This window comes from Poecilia latipinna, unplaced genomic scaffold (assembly GCF_001443285.1).
Source record: "Poecilia latipinna isolate Pla-1442-1.1 unplaced genomic scaffold, P_latipinna-1.0 Scaffold1960, whole genome shotgun sequence".
NCBI lineage: Eukaryota > Metazoa > Chordata > Actinopteri > Cyprinodontiformes > Poeciliidae > Poecilia > Poecilia latipinna.
This window is the reverse complement of record NW_015114576.1, coordinates 46,821-58,213: the sequence shown is the minus strand read 5'-3', so window position 1 is coordinate 58,213 and position 11,393 is coordinate 46,821. Positions and strand designations below refer to the sequence as shown.

Here is an 11,393-nt window from a genome sequence, read left to right as displayed (position 1 = left end):
TAGGTTGGCACATGGAGTACATCCTCTTTAATCTACATGTGTAGATGTTGTACAATATGGTGCTGCAGTTTCTACTGCACTCATATATATATAAACACTGTTTTTATTTGGAATTGTCAACACAGGAAGACAAGGAAATGAAAATTTCCAAACAATCATGGCGACCTGTGGCCAAGAAAGAAAAAAACAAAACATTCTGAAAATGTCTAAGTGCACTTTACACAGCTCTGATCTGATAAGATTTGATTCTTACCTGTGGTGTACCCCCATCCCACCAAACCCCCACCCAGAGCAAGAATAAATGCCCAGAAACAAACAAACAGTAATTTAGATGATGTGCCATTTTGGACCAAAGGACAGTAAATTTACCAATGCTTACCTTGATCTGAATTGTGTTTAAGCAACAGTAGAGTTGAATGGTCAGTGAAGCTCTTTCTTTAGTGGGGAACCTTCAATCATCTGTTAGACCAGGTTATCTTAGCATCCTGTTTTTATTGACTGGACTCTGTCCCCCTTTTCCCAGATTAGGGAAGCTAACAACAGGCAGCCATGAGATAACCCACTGAAACGTAAAAATAAATAAGGAAAACCATCCTCTCTGTACATGGAAAACCCAAAAGGAGGCTGCAACACATTCACATACTGTGGATGTGGGAGTGGGAAGTTCAGGAGGCCTCTGTGCTTACACTGACTGATGGAAGATGATGCAGACACAGCAGCAAAACTACTAGAGTGCTCAGTTGGAACCGTTTGTCCTCTTGTTCTCCTGGTCTGTGTTCTGTCACCGTTTGGATTGTGTCTGATAAAGGAGGGGCAGGACGGGGCGGGCTGGGGCTTCATGGGCTTTCTGAGAAGGAGTCTGTTAGTAGTGGGGGCTCAGAGCATGCCAAACCCTTTGGCATAGGTGATGGCTTTCAGCAGTCTCTCTCTCAGCTTGTCCTTGTTGCTGTATTCTGGCAGCAGCAGCACGTTAAAGCAGGTGTGGGATGTTGGTAACCTGCAGACAGAAAACCATGATGGCAGGAAGTTCAGGAAAAATTAATAACAAGAATAAAGGAAGGAAGGACAGGAAAATAGAGTTTACTGGGCGAATGCGCCTCCTACTGGTGGTGTTACGACAGTAAGGTTTTAAGCTCAATACTGATCCTAAGAAAAATATTTGACACTGTTTTCAAAACAATGACAGTATTATTTTAGGGTTCTTTCTAGTAAAGAGCAAAAATATAATTAAATGCAATGAGTAGGAAACAATTCACCCCTTGTTTAGAAAGATATATCATTTAAAAATGTGATTTTGACAAACTGTTAACAGTTTAAGTGTCTATGTTAAATAATGTTATATATATATATATATATATATATATATATACTCTTTTTTTTTTTTTACTACCTGTAACTAGCAGCTGGTTAACCCAAACCTCCTCACTGTGGGGCATTAAAGGATATTTCTCTTTAGGAAACAGGTGCATTTGAGTCATTTATGCAATTATTTTTGTTATAACTTTATTTTTGTGTGTTTGAATTTGCCTGTTAATAATGAATTTATAAACCGTAACTTTGTTTTAAAGGTAATTTTGCTGAATATTTTTTTCAGTGATTTACTTCAGCCTGAAGAAAATATTTGCTGAATATTTTCTTCAGGCTGACTGAGAATGCGAGGCTCGGTCAGCCTCACATTCTGACTCAGCGAGACAGGAAGCTCTCCTTCTGACCTATGGAACCTTGTGTGATTGACCAGCGGCCTATTGGAGCAGGATGGTTATCATGGTGACACCTCACCTGTCTGTGTCTGGGCCATTCTTGGCTATGATCATCTTCAGCTTGCCGAGCCCACCCACAGGTGCTCTGTCAGTACCGGTGGTGAACTGCAGGAAGAGGCGCTTCTGCTCCTCGCTGAAAGAATGCAACGTCTCCCAGAATTCCCTGCAGTAGACAAATCCCACTGTCAGAACAGAAGCTGTAATCACAGCATGGAATCAACCGCTGGAGAAATACTCTTCACCTGCTGGTTCTTATCACATTCTGCATGTTTATGGTTCAGTTCTCTAACCAAATATAGTGGAAAAACTACAGAGTCTCGAGCTTATAGTGTCACTGAACCTCCAGGTTTACATCAGAATAGGAAGGAGGGAGTAAGAGAGGAAGGAAAAAAGCAAATGAGGAAGGAAAAGGGGAATGAAAAAAAGCAAAGAAAAAAGCAAGAAGGTACAGAAAAAGAAAAAAGGGAAGGAAGGAAAGAATAAAGTTAAAATAGAAATAAAGGGAAAGGAATGAAAGAAAGAAAAAAAATTAAAGGAAGGAAAGGAAAAGTTAAGAAAAGAGGAATGAAAAAAGGAAAGACAGGGATCAAATGGGGTAATGGTGAAAAGAAGGAAAAGTGAAGAAAGCAAGCACAAAAGGAAGGGAAGAATGGACACAAGGAAGAAAGGAAGAAACAGACCACATCTTTAACACACAATAATAATGCAGACCTAGAGAAAAACTTGCTTTCTTACTTAATAATTCGAGAGTCTTTGTTATAACCGCCGTCATACTCCGTTGTTTCCTCAAGAGCCTGAAAGTCCAGGTTCTGAATGAGAGAGAGAGGAACTCAAACCCAGGTTCTCAGACACAAAGAAAACTCCCGATTCCTGACGGATGTTTCCGGATCTCACCCTGCTGCCGCAGATCAGGAGCTCGATCTCCTCTGGTCTGAACAGGTACTTCAGCGGCGACTCGTTGGTGACCATGTGGAAGCCTCTCCTGAACGCTTTGAACTGTTTCTCAACACTTTTGTTTAAAATATATTCAGAATACAGAGCTACAAAGTCCTGTGGAAACACACACACATCATCAGCAGGTAGTAGCAGAAAGTGTTAAAGTGAAGAACAAGGGTGGCATCAGTCAGGCTCACCTTTCGGTTTTCATTCGTCACTGGAATCTTGTCCCCATTTTCCCTCAAATCGTACATGAGTCTGTTACCAAACGGGTCCGTCTCGGAGATCTGGAAGGTGATCATCATGTCCTCCTCCACATTCCCCTCATACTCCACCAGCTCCTTCAAACTCTGGTACAAAACCTTTCAAAACACAACTCAATGTCAGCAAAACCTTCAACTCATCAACTGCTGCTTGAACCGATCCTGAAGTGAAGCTCACTGGATTAGCATCAGCCAAGTCCCTGAAAGTTCCTTTCTTGCCCATCAGCTTCCTGTAGACGACCATGGGAAAGTGGACATCCAGGATGCAGTTGTTATAGATGGCCAGGCCGAGGACAATGCCGATCAGTGTGTACTGGCCTTCATTTTCAAACGACGACGAGTTGAACCAGAACAGCCTGGTGTGTTCATCGTACGTGAACATGCCTGAACGAAAGAAAAAAAACATGACGGTGAAACAGAAGCGTCCTCATTTGAGTGAGGAGAAGAATTTTGTGGAATGAGTCCAAGTCTGTTTATACCGTCGGGGTAGCATGTGGACGACATGTGGAGCACTTATTGGGATTTCTTACCAATATCAGGGTTGAAGATTTCCTCCACTACTAGCTGGAAGAACTCTTTGGACACTCCTCCTTCATCAACACCTTGCTCGCCTTCGAACTCCACATACAGTTGCTTCTTTAGGTCCGCCGGATTCTCCATTGCTATCATTTCCAGCTGCAAGAACAACAAAAACAACCTGGTATTACTACACCCTGTAGGTTGCAGGAGCTAGCAAGCATCAGCATTGTCCACACGTACCCTGACCAGAGCGTCATCAATGATGTGGTCTCTGCGCACTTTGAGTCTCAGGTAGGGGTTGAGCTGCTGGCCCTGCACCAGGCTGTAGAGCACAGTGATCCTCCGCTCGCTGTACATGCGGATGCGGTTGTCGTAGTATAGGCCCAAGTTCTTGGTGACGGCATTCAAGACGAAGGGACAGGTCATGAAGGAGAACTTGTTTTCTGTCTCCACCTTAAAAAAAGTGTAGTCTTTGTCCATTTCCAGCACTTCGTTCAAAGGCTCGTTCACAAACTCCTCAAAGGGAATGAGCGGCCGCCTGCAGTCGTTGGTGCGGACTCCCAGCTCTGTCTCCAGAGGGTCCACTCGAGGGCCTTTTTTGTTCCGTCGTTCCTCGCCCAGCAACTCCTGCAAGGTGAGCTCGCTGGACTCCGGGATGGGCTCCTCATCCTCGTCTTCGTTGTTCTCTGTGTCCAGGTCGCCTCCAAGCACGTTTGCATAGTAAACAATCTTCAAGCACTTGGTGGCCGCCACGACCGCATCATCGTCATTGACCAGGTTGCGGCTGCTGAACTCGTTGCTGATCACCTTGAAGGTGATGAGCTGCTGAAAGGTTTCCATCATCCGGCGGATCTGCTCCGCGCTATAGTGGGACCACAGGCGAGTCAGCTTGGCCTGGGCAGCCAGGGGGAGTTTGCTCATGGCTTTGCAGAATTGCGGCAAAGCGATCTCCAGGTATTCTGGACTGTGCAGGTTGTTGTTCTCCATCACTATAACGAAGAGGTTCAGATAGTTGGGGTCTCTTGAATACACATTGTGGTATGTCAGGTCACACTCGACATTAGGTGAGAGGTAGACGAGTGCATTCAAAAAAGCGGCCTCTATCTTCTCGTTGGAGAGCAGGCGCTCGTAGACCCGCCGCACGGCTTCGATGTCCACCGAAACCTCATCAGGGGCCAACTTCTGGACATCGTTTTCTCCTGAGGAGCATTCGCCGAGCCGTGACGATGAGGAGGTGGGGGAGTCTTCCTCCATGGCTGTGGCAGAGCATGCAGCCGCCTCCTTTTCATCTTCATCCTTGTCCTCGTCCTTTTCTTGGAGGGACTTTAGCTCCTCCTTTGTGTGAGGTTTGGATCTCCGGAAGCTCTGCACCAGGCCTTCAGCACTGGAGAATACCCGACCTATTACCCGGATCAGAGGGGAGTAATCCTCCTTCTCTCCACAGATGTCCAAGATCTCGTACACCTTCTCCTCTGTCAGGTAATTTATATCTGCGTACAGAGACAAATGTTTCATGAAGAGAAAAAGCAAAACTTCATCTTAGCAAGTTTGTCTTCAGTGGACCCACCTTTGAAATTGTCTCTCACAGCGTGGACATCTTTATGGTTCAGCTTTCTGTTGCTGCAGGCCGAGTTGCTGTGAGCGCTGCTCTCCAGGTACGTGGACGCCGTGCCTTTCTTCGAAGGGTGTGGGTCACATAGTTTGGCGTTGACCTTGTAGAGCTCGAGAGCTTTGACTGCCGCCGCGTTGTTGTCCATGCGGCTGAATCCCACTGATGAGGCACACCAGGAGTTGGAGCAAGACTCATTCCCACAGCCCTCCGTTAACTGGTGGTAATAGCGCTCTATTAGATGTTTGGCAGCTGCACGCTTCCTGTGTTCAGAAGACAGAAACGGACCAATGAGCATGAACCGATGAGGAGCATGACAATAGTAGAGGTCATTTTCAAGGCTCCAGAGCAAACTTGAGAGTGAGGTATAAATAATATGATCTTGATATATTTGATTGGCATTTTTGAATGAAATAAGTATTTCATTTAACTGAAAAATCCAACTTAATATTTGGTACAGAAACCTTTGTTCACAATTCCAGAGGTTGGATATTTTCTGTAGTTCTTGACCAGGTTTAGACTCACTGCAGCAGGACCATGACCCGCTCCTTCATACAGATCTTTCAGATTTCATAGCTGTCACTAGGCAACACAGAGTTTCAGCTCCCTTCAAAGATTTTCTACTGGGTCCAGGTCTGGAGTCTGGGGCCCTGGCTGTTTCTTACAGAGACACCCAGTTGACTCTACTTCTGGGGCCTCATGCATAAAGCGGTGTTTAACCATGTTTTTTTTTCAGGATTGTAATATTTTATTGTTTAAACGTAAACGATGAAACTGAACCGCATTTATCCTCAGACAATAACATAACAAAATATAGAAAATAAAAATAAAAAGATATGAAAACTTCACTCGAATGTAAATAGCATTTTTCCTCAGTTTTTGTCTCATAAAGATGTAACGCATTGGTCTGTGCGCCAAAGCGCATGAAATGCATTTATGCAACTCACTAAAAAAAAAGAAAATAGGGTTGGATCAGCACATTAACTCCAAACAGGTTTGATTATTTTAAGGTGATCAAGGTGTGTATACAATCACACGTACATAAGTAGCTGCGCAAAGGGGCACACCTTTGCACTGTGCCACAATTATGCGACACAACTTAACTGTGGCACAGCGCTTTGGCTCTGATGTAGAACATTGCCAATAGAAGGATTCAGAGGGAGCGATTGATCAGAGATCATATTGATCTGCTGGGAAATGTTGATGATGGTTTATTAACGTTTAGATTGCCTGGAGTGATCATCCTGGAGCTCTGAGCAGAAGGAGCCGTGCAGTACCGGTACACAGTACCAAAAACCATGTACCACACTGTACCGTGTACGGTACTAGATAAGCTGTAGCTTACAGTAGTCTACTACAGCTTAGTTTGTAGTAGTCTGTAGCCGGATGCAAATCGGATGCATCCGACTTTTTTGTGCGCCACACTTTTCTAAATTTTTCTGTACGCCAAGTTTTAGCATGAAAACTGCGCACTCTTATGCATGAGGCCCCAGGTCATTGTCATGCTGGAAGACCCAGACATGAAGGGCTTAAAGTAAAAAAATAAATAAAAAATTAAAAAACCTGAGCCTGAAACTTTTTTCTGGTGGTGGTGATAGAAAGATATTGCTGAACATTTATCAAAAACTGCCTTTATTGTGCTGTTAAAATCAGTTGTTTGCAGTTTTCAAACGGGCAAACTTAAAGTAATGACTTCAATGAGATTCCAATATGGCCCAGCGTGACTATTTATACAACACAGGAGGGCCCACAAAGGGGCGCCGTATATGGGGGTAAAGTTATGGTAATTCTAAGGGCCTGGAGGCCCTCCACAATTTATTTATGTATTTTTTGCTCATAGAAATTAAAAAAAAAAATGGAACCCTGTCAATTACAAAATTAATCATATTGTGTTTTCGAAGATTGTTTTTGCAGTAAAAATGTAATGTTTCCACTCCCAGACCAAAAAACACACATCCATATTTGCGCTGAACCTCACTTGATCTGCATGAAATGGTTCGTTCCTGCTTAGAGCACTTGCCAGTGACGGTGTTCAGCAGCAGTCAGTGGAAGACAAGAATGACTGTGGCTGTTACTATGCTGCTAAGAAAAGTTATAAAATCAGGTTTTCAAAAAAATAAAAAATAAAAATAGAGAGAGGNCCCCAAAAGAAGGCGATTTCCCCCCCCACCCCGCTCATTCTTAGAGACAGGGAGTCTAACCTTACATTACCTTAAACGGATAGGATATTCTGATGAAGGAAATTATTTACTTGTGGTTTTGTCGTGTATATAAATTGTTTCAATGCTAAGCTAAGCATAACTCTTTAGATTCCACTTCAGTCCCGTCACTCAAATAATGTTATCCAATAAATTTAACATTAACACAACCTGCTGTAGTTTTCATTTTGTAAACATGATGTTAGCAGTTTTGGATGCATAGCACTGACAGATAGACATAGTTATCTATCTGTGCTACAGTAGAACACCGGGCCTGTGGAAACGCGTTCACACCATGTCAAACCAGGCCAAGCCGAGCTGATGAAGTAGAGCCAGTGGAAAAGGGGCAGTAGTTGAAACTGGGTCATTTTTTCTGCATTTTTATGTTTGGACATGGCATTGGTGCTGGATTTAGTGTGGGTTTGTAGTTTAAACGTCTAATTTTTTATATTTTTTTTCTCTTCAAAAAAGCTGGCAAATTGGTTGCAGGCTGCATTAGCTTGAACTTCAAGTGGTAACGTCCCTGGAGGGTTTGTGAGCCTGTCAACTGTCGCAAATAAAGGTCTAGTCTTGTTGATGTTTTTACTTATGACATCTGCAAAGAACGACAGGGGGCCCTCCACAATTTATTTATTTTTTGTTCATAGAAATGTAAAAAAAATTGGGGCCCTGTCAATTACAAAATTAATCATATTGTGTTTTTGAAGATTGTTTTTAGCAGTAAAAACTGAATGACATCTGCAAAGAACGTTTCCCTTGCATGTGTTAGTGTTGAGTGATGGCTACACAGTCTGTCTTTGTAGATTTCATAATAAACGTGAAGTTGAGTTTTACACCATTTACGTTCGGCCCTATGGAAAAGTTATCTAGCAGATCTAACTGTTTGTGCATTTCTCCAAGGAGACTCGTTCCTCCCAGACACAACCTTTGCTATAATGGGGGCGATGGAATCAATGATATCTGAAAATTTAGAATGGAGAATATCTACCATGTCTAGTTAAGAATATATTTCTAAAGCAGTGAGGGAAAAAAAATAAAGTCTGAGCACATAGGAGACAAAAGAAGGAAATGCCAATGTGACACAAGTAAAAATACAACATAGGTTTTATAAAACAAAAGCAGACATATTGATCAGCAGTTAAATTTCCCTTCAGCAGCTTTCTCCTCTCCAGACAGAACTGAGCTGTGCTTTGTGTCGTTTTTGGTCAGCTGTAAGACAGAAATTTGCTCTGCTGTATTTTAGTCAAAACAAGCATCATTGTTTTTGTTTTTACTCTGCATGTGACTTGACTCATAGTCTTAGCTATCTATTACGTATTTCAGAGCTCATTTAAATTGGTGTATTTCAACGATAACAGTTTGAGGTCTCATTTTCAAGGGCATCATTGGAAAACAAATATAATAAACAATAGCACAAATCACAATTATGAGTAAATTCAAAATATAATACAAAACATTTAAGCACAGAAAATCCACACACACTCTCACAACCACGCATACTTGATGCTTCTCCCTAATCTAGCCAGTTCAGGGAGACAGGTTTGTCACAATAAACCTGTACATATAAATTCATAAGTCCAAAATAAATTAGCCTTTGTGAGTATTGAAAGCAGGTGCAAGTTGTTTAAAATCAGTAAGCATAGACAATTTCTGAACAGATGTGGTAGATGTAAGTGAGAGAGGCAGGTTATTCCAATCTGATGGAGCTTAAGCTGAATTGCACGACAACTAATTTCTTTCAAAATTCTTGATGTAAAAAAAAAGTTTTACTCTGACTACATTGTGAACTAATCTGCATAATCAAGAATTGGCAGAATCAGTTGTGCAACAACTCTTTTACAAACTAAAAGGGGGAAACATTTAGCAGAAACAATCAGTGACTTTAGGTATAAAGGACAATCATGAGTCAAGCCAAAGGGCTAAATATTTAAATTCATCACCTTTTCATAATGCTGTTCTAGCTAGGAAATGAATATAACACCTGTCAGGGCCGTGCAGAGACCTTTTGAGGGTCAGGGGCTCAAAGTTAAAAAAGGGCAGATTGAACAAGATCTTAAAACAATATACAACATAACAACAACCCATATTAATCAAGAATTTAATTGGATATTATGTTTCAGAAGAGCAGTGATTATTATTTGTTTTAAAGGTTTTATTGGCCCTAGTGGCCTTTATTTGAGAGTACTCTGACAAGAAAATGGGTAATGAGAGAGGGGGAAGATATGAAGCAAAGGTCATCAGATTGGGCTTGAACCTGTGACCAGGGGCACCGTATAGTGGGGAAAGTTATGATAATTCTAAGGGCCCCTGACCGACAGGGGGCCCTCTACAATTTATTTATTTATTTATTGTTTATAGAAAAAAAATTTAAAAAATGAGGCCCTATCACTTACAAAATTAATCATATTGTGTTTTTGAAGATTGTTTTTAGCAGTAAAAATTTTATGTTCCCACTCCCAAACCAAAAAGCAAATTTAAAAGTAAAAAAATTTTTACTGCTAAAAATATTTGCCCTGAACCTCTCCCCCTTGATCTGCATGAAATTGTTTGTTTCTGCTTAGAGCACTTGTTAGTGATTGTGTTCATCAGCAGTCAGTACAAGAACGACTGTGGCAGTTACTATGCCGTGAAGAAAAATAATAAAATCAGGTTTTAAAGAAAATATATAGAGAGAAAAAGGTAAGAGTGTCAATTTGTAACCCAGTTTTTGTCATATGGTGGGGTTGATAGACGTGAGGGGAGACGCAGAGACCCAGGTTATGGTGAAGATGATGATGGGTTTAATGATGAAGGCTCAAAAACACAGTCCAACACAGGCAGCACGGCAGAGAGATTAGCACACAGCTAAATACCGGTAGCAACTGATACACAGGACTGGAAACGAGAACTAACGCTATCCAGAACTTCGCAGTTCTACTGGAGCGTCAAACAATAACCAACGTCAGACGGACGTGCAATCGACAAACTTAGACAAGAACCCGATGAGGGACACAGACAACAGGTGGGACTAAATACACAGGGAGGGTAATCACAGGAACGACTCGAGACACAGCTGGGATCAATCAACGGGGAAGACGCAGAGACAGAGACTCACAGGGAACAGGATCACAATAAACACAGAAAAAACTCAAAAATAAACACAGAAAACTACAGATCACGACAGTTATCAACCATTTAGCATAGATAGCTTAGCTACAGACTACTGTTTGCCTTCTTTTCACTAGCATTTAATGAATTAAGGAAAAAAAGTACCAAGATATTCATATATTTAACTTGTCCCTTGTACCTTTTCCCACACTTAACAACAGATGAGTCAGTCAGCAGCTGCTCTAACCCATGTCCCTCCTGACCCGTCCTCTCCTAAGTGAAATTAAAGTTGCATTATGTAACATTTTTTCACATATTTTTTCAAACTCTCATGATGTTGTGACAGTATGGTATGAGAGATAATCTGTGAAAAATCTATTTCCTCTGCCTTCTCCCAGTGCTAGAAACTGCCACTGACTGGTTAGTCAGTGGCAGGAGAGTTTTAGCGCTGTCAATCACAATCTCATGTTGCTGCTCATCCACCCTGCCCCTTGCTCTGTGCTATGCTACAGCTAGCATAGCCTGTTGTGAATGGTCAGTCTAGTTAGCATAGCTACCAATGACAGCACATAAACGGTTTCCTGTAATGACATGCTGTTTCTCCACCGTTGGCACATTTAGCAGTGAATGAATGAGGTTGATTGACAGAGCTAAGACCCTCCTCCTGGTTCTCATTGGTTGTTTTGGTCGGAACGGTGCATTACTTTAGCTAGCAATAGTAGTTCAGGGAGGAGGTGGAGGAGATTGATGTTTTTTCATAGATGATCTGTCTCATAACTGTTGTTGCGCAACACCTCCCCCCCCCTTCTCTCTCTCTCTCTACTTCCCTTTGTCAGAGGAGGGAGATGTGCTACCAGCTCTCCATCTAACGGGTGAATTGAGTTTCCTAAATCTGCAGAGATTTACCCTACCCAGAACTGAAGTAAACTCTGTTTAAGCTGGGTGCGAGAAAGACTAGCCTGGTTTCTGACGACCTCCATCCAGATGTCCCACCTTCTTCACCCTGTGAATGAGCCAGATC

The 11,393-nt window shown here is 42.1% G+C and overlaps 1 protein-coding gene across 1 annotated transcript in view; it reads right to left on the bottom strand.

The window, feature by feature from the left end:
• Positions 1-11,393, bottom strand: part of LOC106935412 (ubiquitin-protein ligase E3A) — a 17,461-nt gene continuing 6,068 nt past the window's right edge. Inside the window, exons 3-11 of the mRNA XM_015015850.1 lie at positions 5,046-5,350; positions 3,719-4,968; positions 3,490-3,634; positions 3,138-3,343; positions 2,894-3,058; positions 2,655-2,810; positions 2,496-2,569; positions 1,780-1,923; positions 1-997 (exon numbers count right to left, since the gene is read on the bottom strand). Coding sequence (XP_014871336.1) covers positions 877-997; positions 1,780-1,923; positions 2,496-2,569; positions 2,655-2,810; positions 2,894-3,058; positions 3,138-3,343; positions 3,490-3,634; positions 3,719-4,968; positions 5,046-5,350 — 2,566 coding nt within the window. The 3' untranslated portion in view covers positions 1-876. The remainder of the gene's footprint in view (positions 998-1,779; positions 1,924-2,495; positions 2,570-2,654; positions 2,811-2,893; positions 3,059-3,137; positions 3,344-3,489; positions 3,635-3,718; positions 4,969-5,045; positions 5,351-11,393) is intronic.